The sequence below is a fragment of the Haliotis rubra genome, unplaced genomic scaffold (assembly GCF_003918875.1).
Source record: "Haliotis rubra isolate DU_JTF1 unplaced genomic scaffold, ASM391887v1 Scf890, whole genome shotgun sequence".
In the NCBI taxonomy this organism is placed as follows: domain Eukaryota; kingdom Metazoa; phylum Mollusca; class Gastropoda; order Lepetellida; family Haliotidae; genus Haliotis; species Haliotis rubra.
In genome coordinates, this window is record NW_025767624.1 from 42017 (window position 1) to 60474 (window position 18458).

Here is an 18458-nt window from a genome sequence, read left to right on the forward strand (position 1 = left end):
GTAAGTACTGTGTCTACATTTGTGTTGTGGTGAGAAGTGTAAAGACTGTGGCTACAGGTGTGTTGTGGTGACAGGTGTAAGTACTGTGGCTGCAGGTGTGTTGTGGTGACAAGCGTAAGTACTGTGGCTAGAGATGTGTTGTAGTGATAAGTGTAAGTACTGTGGCTACAGGTGTGTTGTGGTGTCAAGTGTAAGTACTGTGGCTACAGGTGTGTTGATAGATAGATAGATATTCTTTATTTCCTCCATAAAATGAAGATTACATCTGTATTGTAAACAGCAGTGCAGAATACTTTCTAATTATTAGTACTTATATTATACAGTAATATTCAATTGTGAAAGAACTGAAGGTATTTATGAGCATTGCCGGAGTATGCTCTCCTAACTGCGAACAGAGAGACTAGTCATTACCATCAGTTCTGACCAAACATTATAATCCAGTACATCCTTACAGTGGTCGGGTATACCTCCGAGGAGGAATGACAGGAATACATCATCGTCTTCCATCCACATTTTAACAAAAATGTCTATGTCAAGAGTATCACAGATTCTTTCAAATAGAGAATTCCTTTCTACTAAGTTATACTGGCATGACATAAAAACATGTTTCATAATGTCGTGAGCAACTGTACCACATAGACATTCCTTTGATTCTATTGGAGTTGCACCAAGCCTTATAATTCTCGCAATGTCAGTGAAGTTCTGAGGTCGTTCTAAAGCGAGTATCCATAGTCTATGTTCTCGTCCTGATCTTATTGTTAGATATCTGAAGAGAGACAACCTTGTCTGTAGTACATTTACCAACTGCATTTGATCATATGTAATTACCTTATCTTTGACTACTTGCGACCAAGCATTTTTCTTCATAAACTTAGAATCACAAATGTAGTTACGGATTTCACTAAGCAGATTGTATTTGGAAACATGTTAAAAACAGGTGATTTCATATCAAACTTATTTTGTATATCAGTGGTTCTTTACAGTGGTATTGGCCAAGGCGGGCTAAAAACATTTGTTTAAAGCTGTATCTTGTGTTGGCATTACAGAGTTTACCAAGGAGTAAGAGGCTTTGTTGATCTATATATCCTTGTAGGGATGTTATCCCGACTGTATCTCTTACAATTTCATTTGACATGTACTTATTAAAGCCTTGGACTTTCTTACAGAAGTAGCGCAGGATGATTTCTAGCATTTCATATTCTTTAAGGGACAGTTTGCCCCAAACTGTACATCCATACAAACTACAAGGTAGAATCACACGATTCCAAATACGTACCGCCACTAGAGGATTCATACCGCCAAAGTAGAGGCCAGAGTCATAGTTCATATTTATCAATTTTCGTAGCTTTTCACAGACAAGTTTTGTTTTCTCCGTAGAGCACTTAGTAGTGCTGATATGGACTCCAGCATAAACTACAGACCATTTAATAGGGAGATTAATTTCTCCAAGATACAGGTTAGCAGGTACGGATGCATTGCTACGTCCAAAGGTTACGGCAGCGCTTTTACCAACATTGTATTTTAGCTGCCACTTATTTGCATATAGTTCAGTCACCTTCAACAGTCTTTGGAGATCAGTTGGATTATTGGTGAGCAACGTTGTGTCATCAGCTAGCAATATTCCTGGGCATTTCCCCCAAGGCAGACACAGACCGCAGCCAGTATCATTTAGTTCATGTAGCAGATCATTTATATAGAGAGAAAATAGCCAGGCAGACAAAACACGACCTTGGCCCACGCCTTGTCTAATGTGAAATAGATCGGACTTAAAACCAGCAAAACTTACACATGAATGCATTGAACTATAGGATAGGCGTAGTATCCTCCAGAGTTTCCCAGTAATTCCAAGATTGTATAGTTTGTAGAATAGACCAACAGAACAAATGTAAGTACTATGTCTACAGGTGTGTTGTGGTGACAAGTGTAAGTACTGCTGCTACAGGTGTGTTGTGTTGACAAGTGTAAGTACAGTGGCTACAGGTGTGTTGTTGTGAGAAGTCTAATTAATGTGGCTAAAGGTGTGTTGTGGTGACAAATGCAAGAATGTGTCTACAGGTGTCTGGTGGTGACAAATGTAAGTAATGTGGCTACAGGTGTATTGTGGTGACAAATGTAAGAATGTGTCTACAGTGTGTGTTGTGGTGACAATTGTAAGTACAGTGTCTTCAGGTGTTTTGTGGTGAGAAGTGTAAGTACTGTGTCTACAGATGTGTTGTGGTGAGAAGTGTAAAGACTTTGTCTACAGGTGTGTTGTTTTGACAAGTGTAAGCACCGTTGCTACAGGTGTGATGTGGTGACAAGTGTAAGTACTGTGTCTACATTTGTGTTGTGGTGAGAAGTGTAAAGACTGTGGCTACAGGTGTGTTGTGGTGACAAGTGTAAGTACTGTGGCTGCAGGTGTGTTGTGGTGACAAGCGTAAGTACTGTGGCTAGAGATGTGTTGTAGTGATAAGTGTAAGTACTGTGTCTACAGGTGTCTGGTGGTGACAAATGTAAGTAATGTGGCTACAGGTGTATTGTGGTGACAAATGTAAGAATGTGTCTACAGTGTGTGTTGTGGTGACAATTGTAAGTACAGTGTCTTCAGGTGTTTTGTGGTGAGAAGTGTAAGTACTGTGTCTACAGATGTGTTGTGGTGAGAAGTGTAAAGACTTTGTCTACAGGTGTGTTGTTTTGACAAGTGTAAGCACCGTTGCTACAGGTGTGATGTGGTGACAAGTGTAAGTACTGTGTCTACATTTGTGTTGTGGTGAGAAGTGTAAAGACTGTGGCTACAGGTGTGTTGTGGTGACAAGTGTAAGTACTGTGGCTGCAGGTGTGTTGTGGTGACAAGCGTAAGTACCGTGGCTAGAGATGTGTTGTAGTGATAAGTGTAAGTACTGTGTCTACAGGTGTGTTGTGGTGTCAAGTGTAAGTACTGTGTCTACAGTGTGTGTTGTGGTGACAATTGTAAGTACTGTGTCTTAAGGTGTTTTGTGGTGAGAAGTGTAAGTACTGTGTCTACAGGTGTGTTGTGGGTATAAGTGTAAGTACTTTTTCTACAGGTGTGTTGTGGTGGCAAGTGTAAGTAATGTGTCTACAGGTGTGTTGAGGTGACCAATGTAAGAATATGTCGACATGTGTCTTGTGGTGACAGATGTAAGTAATGTGGCTACATGTGTCTTATGGTGACAAGTGTACGTATTGTGGCTACATGTGTGTTGTGGTGACAAGTGTAATAACTGTAGCTACAGGTGTGTTGTGGTGGCAAGTGTAAGTACTGTGTCTACAGGTGTGTTGTTGTGACAAGTTTAAGTACTGTGACTACAGGTGTGTTGTGGTGACAAGTGTAAGTACTGTGTCTACAGGTGTGTTGTGGTGACAAGTGTTAGTACTGTGGTTACAGGTTTGTTGTTGTGACAAGTGTAAGGACTGTGGCTACAGGTGTGATGTAGTGACAAGTGTAGGTATTGTGACTACAGTGTGTTGTGGTGACAAGTGTAAGTACTGCTGCTACAGGTGTGTTGTGTTGACAAGTGTAAGTACAGTGGCTACAGGTGTGTTGTTGTGAGAAGTCTAATTAATGTGGCTAAAGGTGTGTTGTGGTGACAAATGTAAGAATGTGTCTACAGGTGTCTTGTGGTGACAAATGTAAGTAATGTGGCTACAGGTGTATTGTGGTGACAAATGTAAGAATGTGTCTACAGTGTGTGTTGTGGTGACAATTGTAAGTACTGTGTTTTCAGGTGTTTTGTGGTGAGAAGTGTAAGTACTGTGTCTACAGATGTGTTGTGGTGAGAAGTGTAAAGACTTTGTCTACAGGTGTGTTGTTTTGACAAGTGTAAGCACCGTTGCTACAGGTGTGATGTGGTGACAAGTGTAAGTACTGTGTCTACATTTGTGTTGTGGTGGGAAGTGTAAAGACTGTGGCTACAGGTGTGTTGTGGTGACAGGTGTAAGTACTGTGGCTGCAGGTGTGTTGTGGTGACAAACGTAAGTACTGTGGCTAGAGATGTGTTGTAGTGATAAGTGTAAGTACTGTGGCTACAGGTGTGTTGTGGTGTCAAGTGTAAGTACTGTGGCTACAGGTGTGTTGATAGATAGATAGATATTCTTTATTTCCTCCATAAAATGAAGATTACATCTGTATTGTAAACAACAGTGCAGAATACTTTCTAATTATTAGTACTTATATTATACAGTAATATTCATTTGTGAAAGAACTGAAGGTATTTATGAGCATTGCCGGAGTATGCTCTCCTAACTGCGAACAGAGAGACTAGTCATTACCATCAGTTCTGACCAAACATTATAATCCAGTACATCCTTACAGTGGTCGGGTATACCTCCGAGGAGCAATGACAGGAATACATCATCGTCTTCCATCCACATTTTAACAAAAATGTCTATGTCAAGAGTATCACAGATTCTTTCAAATAGAGAATTCCTTTCTACTAAGTTATACTGGCATGACATAAAACATGTTTCATAATGTCGTGAGAGCAACTGTACCACATAGACATTCCTTTGATTCTATTGGAGTTGCACCAAGCCTTATAATTCTCGCAATGTCAGTGAAGTTCTGAGGTCGTTCTAAAGCGAGTATCCATAGTCTATGTTCTCGTCCTGATCTTATTGTTAGATATCTGAAGAGAGACAACCTTGTCTGTGAAAGTACATTTACCAACTGCATTTGATCGTATGTAATTACCTTATCTTTGACTAGTTGCGACCAAGCATTTTTCTTCATAAACTTAGAATCACAAATGTAGTTACGGATTTCACTAAGCAGATTGTATTTGGAAACATGTTAACAAAAACAGGTGATTTCATATCAAACTTATTTTTGTATATCAGTGGTTCTTTACAGTGGTATTGGCCAAGGCGGGCTAAAAACATTTGTTTAAAGCTGTATCTTGTGTTGGCATTACAGAGTTTACCAAGGAGTAAGAGGCTTTGTTGATCTATATATCCTTGTAGGGATGTTATCCCGACTGTATCTCTTACAATTTCATTTGGCATGTACTTATTAAAGCCTTGGACTTTCTTACAGAAGTAGCGCAGGATGATTTCTAGCATTTCATATTCTTTAAGGGACAGTTTGGCCCCAAACTGTACATCCATACAAACCACAAGGTAGAATCACACGATTCCAAATACGTACCGCCACTAGAGGATTCATACCGCCAAAGTAGAGGCCAGAGCCATAGTTCATATTTATCAATTTTCGTAGCTTTTCACAGACAAGTTTTGTTTTCTCCGTAGAGCACTTAGTAGTGCTGATATGGACTCCAGCATAAACTACAGACCATTTAATAGGGAGATTAATTTCTCCAAGATACAGGTTAGCAGGTACGGATGCATTGCTACGTCCAAAGGTTACGGCAGCGCTTTTTACCAACATTGTATTTTAGCTGCCACTTATTTGCATATAGTTCAGTCACCTTCAACAGTCTTTGGAGATCAGTTGGATTATTGGTGAGCAACGTTGTGTCATCAGCTAGCAATATTCCTGGGCATTTCCCCCAAGGCAGACACAGACCGCAGCCAGTATCATTTAGTTCATGTAGCAGATCATTTATATAGAGAGAAAATAGCCAGGCAGACAAAAACACGACCTTGGCCCACGCCTTGTCCCTAATGTGAAATAGATCGGACTTAAAACCAGCAAAACCTACACATGAATGCATTGAACTATAGGATAGGCGTAGTATCCTCCAGAGTTTCCCAGTAATTCCAAGATTGTATAGTTTGTAGAATAGACCAACAGAACAAATGTAAGTACTATGTCTACAGGTGTGTTGTGGTGACAAGTGTAAGTACTGTGGCTACAGGTGTGTTGTGATGACAAGTGTAAGTACTGTGGATACAGGTGTGAGGTAGTGACAAGTGTAAGTACTGTGACTACAGGTGTGTTGTGGTGACAAGTGTAAGTACTCTGGCTAAAGGTGTGTTGTGGTGACAAGTGAAAGTACTGTGTATACAGGTGTGTTGTGGTGTCAAGTGTTTGTACTGTGGCTACAGGTGTGTTGTGGTAACAATTGTAAGTACTGTGTCTACAGTTGTGTTGTGGTGACAAGTGTGAGTATTGTGGCTACAGTTGTGTTCTGGTGACAAGTGTGAGTAATGTGTCTACAGGTGTGTTGTGGGTATAAGTGTAAGTACTTTTTCTACAGGTGTGTTGTGGTGGCAAGTGTAAGTAATGTGTCTACAGGTGTGTTGAGGTGACCAATGTAAGAATGTGTCTACATGTGTCTTGTGGTGACAGATGTAAGTAATGTGGCTACATGTGTCTTAAGGTGACAAGTGTACGTATTGTGGCTACATGTGTGTTGTGGTGACAAGTGTAATAACTGTAGCTACAGGTGTGTTGTGGTGGCAAGTGTAAGTACTGTGTCTACAGGTGTGTTGTTGTGACAAATGTAAGTACTTTGTCTACAGCTGTGTTGTGGTGACAGGTGTATGAACTGTGGCTACAGGTGTGTTGTGGTGACAAACGTAAGTGCTATGGCTACAGGTTTGTTGTGGTGACAAGTGTAATTACTGTGGCTACGGGTGTGTTGTGATGACAAGTGTAAGTACTGTGTCTACAGGTGTGTCGTAGTGACAAGTTTAAGGACTGTGACTACAGGTGTGTTGTGGTGACAAGTGTAAGTACTGTGTCTACAGGTGTGTTGTGGTGACAAGTGTTAGTACTGTGGTTACAGGTGTGTTGTGATGACAAGTGTAAGTACAGTGGCTACAGGTGTGTTGTTGTGAGAAGTCTAATTAATGTGGCTAAAGGTGTGTTGTGGTGACAAATGCAAGAATGTGTCTACAGGTGTCTGGTGGTGACAAATGTAAGTAATGTGGCTACAGGTGTATTGTGGTGACAAATGTAAGAATGTGTCTACAGTGTGTGTTGTGGTGACAATTGTAAGTACAGTGTCTTCAGGTGTTTTGTGGTGAGAAGTGTAAGTACTGTGTCTACAGATGTGTTGTGGTGAGAAGTGTAGAGACTTTGTCTACAGGTGTGTTGTTTTGACAAGTGTAAGCACCGTTGCTACAGGTGTGATGTGGTGACAAGTGTAAAGTACTGTGTCTACATTTGTGTTGTGGTGAGAAGTGTAAAGACTGTGGCTACAGGTGTGTTGTGGTGACAAGTGTAAATGTACTGTGGCTGCAGGTGTGTTGTGGTGACAAGCGTAAGTACCGTGGCTAGAGATGTGTTGTAGTGATAAGTGTAAGTACTGTGTCTACAGGTGTGTTGTGGTGTCAAGTGTAAGTACTGTGTCTGTCTACAGGTGTGTTGTTGTGGTGACAATTGTAAGTACTGTGTCTTAAGGTGTTTTGTGGTGAGAAGTGTAAGTACTGTGTCTACAGGTGTGTTGTGGGTATAAGTGTAAGTACTTTTCTACAGGTGTGTTGTGGTGGCAAGTGTAAGTAATGTGTGTCTACAGGTGTGTTGAGGTGACCAATGTAAGAATATGTCGACATGTGTGTCTTGTGGTGACAGATGTAAGTAATAATGGCTACATGTGTCTTATGGTGACAAGTGTACGTATGTGGCTACATGTGTGTTGTGGTGACAAGTGTAATAACTGTAGCTACAGGTGTGTTGTGGTGGCAAGTGTAAGTACTGTGTCTACAGGTGTGTTGTTGTGACAAGTTTAAGAAGTGCTGTGACTACAGGTGTGTTGTGGTGACAAGTGTAAGTACTGTGTCTACAGGTGTGTTGTGGTGACAAGTGTTAAGTACTGTGGTTACAGGTTTGTTGTTGTGACAAGTGTAAGGACTGTGGCTACAGGTGTGATATTAGTGACAAGTGTAGGTATTGTGACTACAGTGTGTTGTGGTGACAAGTGTAAGTACTGTGGCTACAGGTGTGCTGGGGTGACAAGTGTAAGTACTGCTGCTACAGGTGTGTTGTGTTGACAAGTGTAAGTACAGTGGCTACAGGTGTGTTGTTGTGAGAAGTCTAATTAATGTGGCTAAAGGTGTGTTGTGGTGACAAATGTAAGAATGTGTCTACAGGTGTCTTGTGGTGACAAATGTAAAAGTAATGTGGCTACAGGCTGTGTATGTGGTGACAAATGTAAGAATGTGTCTACAGTGTGTGTTGTGGTGACAATTGTAAGTACTGTGTCTTCAAGGTGTTTTGTGGTGAGAAGTGTAAGTACTGTGTCTACAGATGTGTTGTGGTGAGAAGTGTAAAGACTTTGTCTACAGGTGTGTTGTTTTGACAAGTGTAAGCACCGTTGCTACAGGTGTGATGTGGTGACAAGTGTAAGTACTGTGTCTACATTTTGTGTTGTGGTGGGAAGTGTAAAGTACTGTGGCTACAGGTGTGTTGTGGTGACAGGTGTAAGTAACTGTGGCTGCAGGTGTGTTGTGGTGACAAAGTGTAAGTACTGTGGCTAGAGATGTGTTGTAGTGATAAGTGTAAGTACTGTGGCTACAGGTGTGTTGTGGTGTCAAGTGTAAGAACTGTGGCTACAGGTGTGTTGTGGTGACAAATGTAAGTAGTAATGTCTACATTGGTGTGTTGTGGTGACAAGTCTAATTAATGTGGCTACAGGTTTGTTGTGGTGACAAATGTAAAGAAATGTGTCTACAGTTGTGTTGTGGTGGCAAGTGTAAAGTACTGTATCCACAGGTGTGTTGTGGTGACAATAACCAGAAGCATCTGTAAGTACAGGTGTGTGGTAGTGGTGTGGCTACAGTTGTGTTTGGTGTGAGTGATGTAAGTTCTACTGTGTCTGCATGTGTTTGTGGTGACAAGTGTAAAAACTGTGGCAGCTACAGATTGTGTTGTTGATGACAAGTGTAAGTAATGTGGCTGCAGGTGTGTTGTAGTGACAAGCGTAAAGTAATGTTTTCTACAGTTGTATTCTGGTGCACAAGTGTATGTACTGTGTCTACAGGTGTGTTGTGTGTGACAAGTGTAATTACTAGTAACGCTACAGGTGTGTTGTGGTAATAAGTGTAGGGATACTGCTGTGTCTACAGGTGTGTTGTTGTGGGTGACAGGTGTGCGTAATTAATGTGGCTACAGGTGTGTAGTGGTGACAAGTGTGAAAGTACAGTGGCTACAGGTTGTGTTGTGGTGAGAAGTGTAAGAATGTGTCTACAGATGTGTTAATGTTGACAAGTGTAAGTACTGTGTCTACAGGTGTGTTGTGGTATACAATTATGTAAGTACTGTGTGTCTACAGGTGTGTTGTGGTGACAAGTGTAAGTACTGTGGCTTCTACAGTTGTTGTGGTGACAAGTGTGAGTATGTAGCTACAGTTGTGTTGTGTTGACCAGTGTGAGTAATGCTTCTACAGGTGTGTTGTTGGTGACAAAGTGTAAGTAATGTGGCTACAAAGGTGTGTTGTGTTTGTCAAGTGTAAGTACTGTGATACTTGAACAGGTTGTGTTGTGGTGACAGAAGTGTAAGTATTGTGGCTACAGGTGTGTTGTGGTTATAAGTGTAAGTACTTTTTCTACAGGTGTGTTGTGGTGACCAAGTGTAAGTAATGTGGCTACAGGTGTGTTGTGTTGACAAGTGTAAGTACTGTGGCTACAGGTGTGTTGTGGTGACAAGTAAAAAGTGTAAGTACTGTGTCTACAGGTGTGTTGTGTCTGGAGAGAAGTGTTAAGTGACTGTAGTAATCTACAGGTGTGTTGTGTGTGACAAGTGTAAGTACTGTGTCTACAGGTGTGTGTGGTGGCAATTGGCAGAGTGTAACAACTGTGAACAGGTGTGTTGTGGTGACAAGTGTAAGTACTGTGGCTACAGGGTGTGTTGTGGTGAAATGTAAGAGTGTCTACAGCTGTGTTTGCAGTACAAGTCGAAGTAATGTGGCTACAGGTTTGTGTTGTGAGTGACAAGTGTCAAGTGTGTTGTGGTGGCCACAAGTTCTGTTGTTAGTGTTGTAATTTGTCCAAGTAGAAATCACTGTGGCTACAGTGTGTTTGTGGTAACAAGTGTAAGTACTGTGTCTACAAGGTGTGTTGTGTTGTCAAGTGTAAGTACTGTGTCTGAAGGTGTGTTGTGGTGACGAAAGTCTTAAAGTACTGTGTCTACAGGTGTTGTGGTGATAAGTGTTAGTACTCTTGCTACAGTTGTGTTTGCTGTATGACAAGTGTAAGTAATGTGTCTACAGGTGTGTTGTGGTGACAAGTATAATGAATGAGGCTACAGGTTGTGTTGTGGTGACAAGTGTAAGAATGTACAGGTGTGCAGGTATGAAGTTATGTAATTGAAGGTTTATTACTGTGAAATGTAAGAATGTGTTATAGTGACGGTGTCAAGGGTAAGTACTGTGTCTACAGGTGTGTTGTGGTGACAAGTGCCAAAGTACTGTGGCTACAGGTGTGTTGTGGTGACAAGTGTAAGTACTGTGTCTACAGGTGTGTTGTGGTGAAAGAGACTGTGGGCTGGGTGTGTTGTGAAATTTAAAGTGTAAGCCACGTTGCTACAGGTGTGATGTTGTGACAAGTGTAAGTGATGTGGCTACAGGTGTGTTGTGGTGACATGCCTAAGTAATGTGGCTACAGTTGTGTTCTGGTGACAAGTGTAGATATTGTGTGTCTGCAGGTGTGTAATGTGTACAGTCAAAGTGAAAGTACTCTGGCTAAAGGTGTGTTAAGTGTAAGTATCTAAGTGTAAGTAATGTGTCCTAAAGGTGTGTCTGGTTGTGTTGTGGTGTCAAGTGTAAGTACTGTGTCTGAAGGTGTGTTGTGGTGACTAGTGTAAGTAATGGGTCTACAGGTGTGTTGTGGTTATAAGTGTAAGTACTGTGTCTACTGGTTGTGTTGTGGTGAAGTGTAAGACTGTCTCTACGGTGTGTTGTGGTGACAAGTGTAAAAGTACTGTGTCTACAGGTGTGTTGTGGTGACAAGTGTAAGTACTGTGTCTACAGGTGTGTTGTGGTGAAAAGTGTGAAGACTGTGGCTACAGGTGTGTTGTGGTGACAAGTGTAAGTACTGTGTCTACAGGTGTGTTGTGGTGACAACGGTGTGTAAGAACTGTGGCTACAGAGGTGTGTTGTGGTTAACAAATGTAGAATGTGTGTCTACAGGTGTGTTGTGGTGACAAGTCAAGTACTGTGGCTACAGGTTTGTTGTGGTGACAAATGTAAGAATGTGTCTACAGTGTGTTGTGGTTATAAAATAGAAAGTACTGTGTGTCTACAGGTGTGTTGTGGTGACAAGTGTGAGTACTGTGTCTACAGGTGTGCTGTGGTGAGAAGTGTAAAGACTGTGGCTACAGGTGTGTTGTGGTGACAAGTATGCGTAAATGTGTGGCTGCAGTTGTGTTCTGGTGACAAGTGTATGTACTGTGTCTGCAGGTGTGTTATGTTTGAAGTGTTAGTACTCCTGGCTAAATGTGTTGTAGTGACAAGTGTAAGTACTGTGTCTACAGGTGTTTTTGTGGTGTCAATTGTAAGTACTGTGGCTACAGTTGTGTGTTGTGAGTGTCAGTACAGTGGCTACAGGTTTTGTAGTGAGAAGTCTAATTAATGTGGCTACAGGTGTGTTGTGGTGACAAATGTAAGAATGTGTCTACAGGTGTGTGTTGTGGTAACATTTGTAAAGTACTGTGGCTACAGTTGTTTTGTGGATTCATAGTGCAACTTGTACTATTGGTTGTAGGTTGTTCTGTGGTGACAAGTGTGAGTAATGTGTGGCTACAGTTGTGTTGTGTTGAGGAAGTGTGAGTAATGTCTACAGGTGTGTTGTGGTTATAAGTGTAAGTTCACTGTTTCTACAGGTGTGTTGTGGTGGCAAGTGTAAGTACTGTGTCTACAGGTGTGTTGTGGTGACGATTCGTGTGTGACAGTGTGATGATGTGGCTACAGGTGTGTTGTGGTGAGAAATGTAAGTAATGTGTCTACAGTTGTGTTGTGGTGGCAAGTGTGAAAGTACTGTGTCTACAGGTGTGTTCTGTTGTCAAGTGAGAAAGTACTCTGGCTAAAAGTGTGTTGTGGTATCAAGTGTAAGTAATGTGTGTCTAAAAGGTGTTTTGTGTTGTCAAGTGTAAGTACTGTGTCCTCGAAGGTGTGTTGTGGTGACTAGTGTTAGTAATGTGTCTAGGTGTGTTGTGGTTACAAGTGTAAGAATGTGTCTACTGGTGTGTGTGTGGTGGCAAGTGTAAGTACTGTGTCTACAGGTGTGTTGTGGTGACAAGTGTAAGTATGTGTGGCTACAAGCGTGTTGTGGTGACAAGTGTAAGTACTGTGTCTACAGGTGTGTTGTGGTCAAGAAAGTGTAAAGACTGTGGCTACAGGTGTGTTGTGGTGACAAGTGTAAGTACTGTGTGTCTACAGATTGTGTGTTGTGGTGACCAAGTGTAAAAGAACTGTGGCTACAGGTGTGATGTGGTGACAAATGTAAGGTAATGTGTCTACAGGTATGTTGTGGTGACAAGTCATGTAAAGTAATGTGGCTACAGGTTTGTTGGTGGTGAGAAATGTAAGTAATGTGTCTACAGGTGTGTTGCGGTGGCAAGTGAAAAGTACTGTGGCTACAGGTGTGTTGTGGTGACAAGTGTATCTAAAGTACTGTGTCTACAGGTGTGCTGTGGTGAGAAGTGTAAAGACTGTGGCTACAGGTGTGTTGTGGTGACAAGTGTAAGCACCGTTGCTACAGGTGTGATGTTGTGACAGATTAAGATGTAAGTAATGTGGCTGCAGGTGTATTTGTGGTGACAAAGCGTAAGTAATGTGCAGTTGTATTCTGGTGACAAGTGTATGTACTGTGTCTAGGGTGTCTTGTGCATTGACAATTGTAAGTACTGTGGCTACAGTTGTGTAGTTGTGACAGTGTCAGTACAGTGGCTACAAGGTTTTGTAGTGTGAGAAGTCTAATTAATGTGGCTAGATGCTAGGATGAGAGATGTTGTGTTGACTAGTGTGAGTAATGTGTCTACAGGTGTGTTGTGGTTATAAGTGTAAGTACTTTTTCTACAGTTGTGTGGTGGCAAGTGTAAAGTACTGTGTCTACAGGTGTGTTGTGGTGACAAGTGTAAGTAATGTGTCTACAAAAAGATGTTTTGTGGTGACAAGTCCTAAGAAATGTGTGTGGCTACAGGTGTGTTGTGGTGACAAATGTAAGAATGTGTCTACAGGTGTGTTGTGGTGACAAGTCGAAATTAATGTGGCTACAGGTGTGTTGTGGTGACAGAAATGTACTGTATCGTATGCCTGGTGTGTTGTGTCTACAGAATGTTGCAATGTGTCTACAAGGTGTATTTGTGGTTGCAAGTGTAAAGTCTGTGTACAGGTGTGTTGTGGTGACAAGTGTAAGTACTGTGTCTACGGATTGGGTGTGTTGTGGTGACAAGTGTAAGTACTGTGTCTACAGGTGTGTTGTGGTGAATGAAAGTGTAAGTACTGTGGGTACAGGTGTGTTGTGGTGACAAGTGTAAGCCACGTTAGCTACAGAGTGTGATGTTGTGACAAAGTGTAAAGTGATGTGTCTGCAGGTGTGTTGTGGTGACAATAGAAGTAATGTGGCTACAGTGTGTTGTTGTAGTGAAGTGTAAAGGTGTGTCTACAGGTGTGTTGTGTTGTCAAGTGAAAGTACTCTGGCTAGAGGTGTGTTGTGGTATCAAGTGCCCAGAAGTAATGTGTCTAAAGGGTGTTTTGTGTTGTTATAAAAGTGTAAGTACTGTGTCTGAAGGTGTGTTGTGGTGACTAGTGTGAGTACTGTGTCTACAGGTGTGTTGTGGTTATAAGTGTAAGTACTATTGTCTACAGTTGTGTTGTGGTGGCAAGTGTAAGTACTGTCTCTACAGGTGTGTTGTGGTGACAAGTGTGACAAGTACTGTGTCTACAGGTGTGTTGTGGTGACAAGTGTAAGTGCACTGTGTCTACAGTGTGTGTTGTGGTGAAAAGTGTAAAGACTGTGGCTACAGGTGTGTTGTGGTGACAAGTGTAAGTACTGTGTCTACAGGTGTGTTGTGGTGACAGTCAGTGTAAGAACTGTGGCTACAGGTGTGTTGTGGTGACAAATGTAAGAATGTGTCTACAGGTGTGTTGTGGTGACAAGTCAGAAATAATGTGGCTACAGGTTTGTTGTGGTGAGAAATGTAAGAATGTGTGTCTACAGTGTGTTGTGGTGTGAAGTGAAAGTACTGTGTGTCTACAGGTGTGTTGTGGTGACAAGCTGACATGAAGTACTGTGTCTACAGGTGTGCTGTGGTGAGAAGTGTAAAGACTGTGGCTACAGGTGTGTTGTGGTGACAAGCGTAAGTAATGTGGCTGCAGTTGTATTCTGAAATTGACAAGTGTATGTACTGTGTCTGCAGGTCTGTTATGTTTTGTTTGAAGTGTGAAAGTGTACTGTGGCTACAATGTGTTGTAGTGACAAAGTGTAAGTACAGTGTCTACAGGTGTGTTGTGGTGTCAAGTGTAAGTACTGTGGCTACAGGTGTGTTGTGGTGACAAGTGTAAGTAATGTGTCTACAGGTGTTTTGTGGTGACAAGTCTAATTAATGTGGCTACAGGTGTGTTGTGGTGACAAATGTAAGAATGTGTCTACAGGTGTGTTGTGGTGACAAGTCGAAGTAATGTGGCTACAGGTTTGTTGTGGTGAGAAATGTAAGAATGTGTCTACAGTGTGTTGCGGTGTCAAGGGTAAGCACTGTGTCTACAGGTGTGTTGTGGTGACAAGTGTAAGTACTGTGGCTACAGGTGTGTTGTGGTGACAAGTGTAAGTACTGTGTCTACAGGTGTGTTGTGGTGAAAAGTGTAAAGACTGTGGGTACAGGTGTGTTGTGGTGACAAGTGTAAGCCACGTTGCTACAGGTGTGATGTTGTGACAAGTGTAAGTGATGTGGCTGCAGGTGTGTTGTGGTGACATGCCTAAGTAATGTGGCTACAGTTGTGTTCTGGTGACAAGTGTAAGTACTGTGTCTGCAGGTGTGTAGTGTTGTCAAGTGAAAGTACTCTGGCTAAAAGTGTGTTGTGGTATCAAGTGTAAGTAATGTGTCTAAAGGTGTTTTGTGTTGTCAAGTGTAAGTACTGTGTCTGAAGGTGTGTTGTGGTGACTAGTGTGAGTAATGGGTCTACAGGTGTGTTGTGGTTATAAGTGTAAGTACTTTTTCTACAGTTGTGTTGTGGTGGCAAGTGTAAGTACTGTGTCTACAGGTGTGTTGTGGTGACAAGTGTAAGTACTGTGTCTACAGGTGTGTTGTGGTGACAAGTGTAAGTACTGTGTCTACAGGTGTGTTGTGGTGAAAAGTGTAAAGACTGTGGCTACAGGTGTGTTGTGGTGACAAGTGTAAGTACTGTGTCTACAGGTGTGTTGTGGTGACAAGTGTAAGAACTGTGGCTACAGGTGTGTTGTGGTGACAAATGTAAGAATGTGTCTACAGGTGTGTTGTGGTGACAAGTCGAAGTAATGTGGCTACAGGTTTGTTGTGGTGAGAAATGTAAGAATGTGTCTACAGTGTGTTGTGGTGGCAAGTGAAAGTACTGTGTCTACAGGTGTGTTGTGGTGACAAGTGTAAGTACTGTGTCTACAGGTGTGCTGTGGTGAGAAGTGTAAAGACTGTGGCTACAGGTGTGTTGTGGTGACAAGCGTAAGTAATGTGGCTGCAGTTGTATTCTGGTGACAAGTGTATGTACTGTGTCTGCAGGTGTGTTATGTTTTGAAGTGTTAGTACTCTGGCTAAATGTGTTGTAGTGACAAGTGTAAGTACTGTGTCTACAGGTGTGTTGTGGTGTCAATTGTAAGTACTGTGGCTACAGTTGTGTAGTTGTGACAAGTGTCAGTACAGTGGCTACAGGTTTTTTGTAGTGAGAAGTCTAATTAATGTGGCTACAGGTGTGTTGTGGTGACAAATGTAAGAATGTGTCTACAGGTGTGTTGTGGTAACATTTGTAAGTACTGTGGCTACAGTTGTTTTGTGGTGACAAGTGTTTGTACTGTGGTTGTAGGTTGTTGTGGTGACAAGTGTGAGTAATGTGGCTACAGTTGTGTTGTGTTGACTAGTGTGAGTAATGTGTCTACAGGTGTGTTGTGGTTATAAGTGTAAGTACTTTTTCTACAGGTGTGTTGTGGTGGCAAGTGTAAGTACTGTGTCTACAGCTGTGTTGTGGTGACAAGTGTAAGTATTGTGGCTACAGGTGTGTTGTGGTGAGAAATGTAAGAATGTGTCTACAGTGTGTTGTGGTGGCAAGTGAAAGTACTGTGTCTACAGGTGTGTTGTGTTGTCAAGTGAAAGTACTCTGGCTAAAAGTGTGTTGTGGTATCAAGTGTAAGTAATGTGTCTAAAGGTGTTTTGTGTTGTCAAGTGTAAGTACTGTGTCTGAAGGTGTGTTGTGGTGACTAGTGTTAGTAATGTGTCTACAGGTGTGTTGTGGTTATAAGTGTAAGTACTTTTTCTACAGTTGTGTTGTGGTGGCAAGTGTAAGTACTGTGTCTACAGGTGTGTTGTGGTGACAAGTGTAAGTACTGTGGCTACAAGCGTGTTGTGGTGACAAGTGTAAGTACTGTGTCTACAGGTGTGTTGTGGTCAAAAGTGTAAAGACTGTGGCTACAGGTGTGTTGTGGTGACAAGTGTAAGTACTGTGTCTACAGGTGTGTTGTGGTGACAAGTGTAAGAACTGTGGCTACAGGTGTGTTGTGGTGACAAATGTAAGAATGTGTCTACAGGTATGTTGTGGTGACAAGTCGAAGTAATGTGGCTACAGGTTTGTTGTGGTGAGAAATGTAAGAATGTGTCTACAGTGTGTTGCGGTGGCAAGTGAAAGTACTGTGTCTACAGGTGTGTTGTGGTGACAAGTGTAAGTACTGTGTCTACAGGTGTGCTGTGGTGAGAAGTGTAAAGACTGTGGCTACAGGTGTGTTGTGGTGACAAGTGTAAGCACCGTTGCTACAGGTGTGATGTTGTGACAAGTGTAAGTAATGTGGCTGCAGGTGTGTTGTGGTGACAAGCGTAAGTAATGTGGCTGCAGTTGTATTCTGGTGACAAGTGTATGTACTGTGTCTGCAGGTGTGTTGTGGTGTCAATTGTAAGTACTGTGGCTACAGTTATGTAGTTGTGACAAGTGTCAGTACAGTGGCTACAGGTTTTTTGTAGTGAGAAGTCTAATTAATGTGGCTACAGGTGTGTTGTGTTGACTAGTGTGAGTAATGTGTCTACAGGTGTGTTGTGGTTATAAGTGTAAGTACTTTTTCTACAGTTGTGTTGTGGTGGCAAGTGTAAGTACTGTGTCTACAGGTGTGTTGTGGTGACAAGTGTAAGTACTGTGTCTACAGTTGTGTTGTGGTGTCAAATATATAAGTACTGTGTCTACAGGTTTGTTGTGGTAACAAGTGTAATTGCTGTGGCTACAGGTGTGTTATGGTGACAAGTGTAAGTACTGTTTCTACAGTTGTGTTATGGTGACAAGTGTAAGTACTGTGGCAACAGGTTTGTTGTGGTGACAAGTGTAGTTACTGTGGCTAGAGGTGTGTTGTGGTGACAAGTGTAAGTACTGTGGCTACGGGTGTGTTGTGGTTGCAAGTGTAAGTACTGTGTTTACAGGTGTGTTGTGGTGACAATTGTAAATTCTTTGTCTACAGGTATGTTGTGTTGACAAGTGTAAATATTGTGGCTACAGGTGTGTTGTGGTGACAAATGTAAGTACTATGTCTACAGGTGTGTTGTGGTGACAAGTGTAAGTACTGTTGTTACGGGTGTGTTGTGGTGACAAGTGTAAGTACTGTTTCTACAGGTGTGTTATGGTGACAAGTGTATGTGCTGTGGCTACATGTGTATTGTGGTGACAAGTGTAAGTACTGTGTCTACAGGTATGTTGTGGTGACAAATGTAAGTACTGTGGCTACAGGTGTGTTGTGGTGACAAGTGTAAGTATTGTGGCTACAGTTATGTTGTGTTGACAAGTGTAATTACTGTTTCTATAGGTGTGTTGTGGTAGCAAGTGGAAGTATTGCGTCTTCGGGTGTGTTGTGGTGACAAGTGTAAGTATTGTGTCTACAGTTGTGTTATGGTGACAAGTGTAAGTACTGTGGCTACATGTGTGTTGTGGTGACAAGTGTAAGTGCTTTGTCTACAGTTGTGTTGTGGTGACTAGTGTAAGTACTGTGTCTACAGGTGTGTTGTGGTAACAATTGTAATTACTGTGGCTACAGGTGTGTTGTGGTGACAAACGTAAGAATTGTGGCTACAGGTGTGTTGTGGTGTCTAGTGTAAGTACTGTGGCTACGGTGTGTTGTGGTGACAAGGGTAAGTACTTTTTCCATAGGTGTGTTATGGTGACAAGTGTAAGTACTGTGGCTACATGTGTGTTGTGGTGACAAGTGTAAGTACTGTGTCTACAGGTGTGTTGTGGTGACAAATGAAAGTAATGTGTCTACAGGTGTGTTGTGGTGACAAGTGTTAGTATTGTGGCTACATGTGTGTTGTGGTGACAAGTGTAGTGCAGAAATTACTGTTTGGCTTGCTTAAGAAGTTATGTTACATTTGTGGTTGACAAGTGTAAATTACTGTGTCTACAGTC

General features: G+C 41.9%; 1 protein-coding gene across 1 annotated transcript in view; it reads left to right on the top strand.

Annotated features, from left to right (window-relative positions):
• The window catches only part of LOC124263623 (G surface protein, allelic form 156-like), a gene marked incomplete at its 5' end in the record, with an annotated part of 56879 nt that extends 40031 nt beyond the window's left edge, over nt 1–16848 (top strand). The window contains 9 exons of the mRNA XM_046698271.1: nt 8420–8476; nt 10544–10597; nt 11181–11235; nt 12196–12254; nt 12522–12578; nt 14141–14197; nt 15476–15532; nt 15891–15908; nt 16759–16848. Coding sequence (XP_046554227.1) covers nt 8420–8476; nt 10544–10597; nt 11181–11235; nt 12196–12254; nt 12522–12578; nt 14141–14197; nt 15476–15532; nt 15891–15908; nt 16759–16848 — 504 coding nt within the window. The remainder of the gene's footprint in view (nt 1–8419; nt 8477–10543; nt 10598–11180; nt 11236–12195; nt 12255–12521; nt 12579–14140; nt 14198–15475; nt 15533–15890; nt 15909–16758) is intronic.
• Between the last annotated feature and the right edge of the window lie 1610 nt (nt 16849–18458).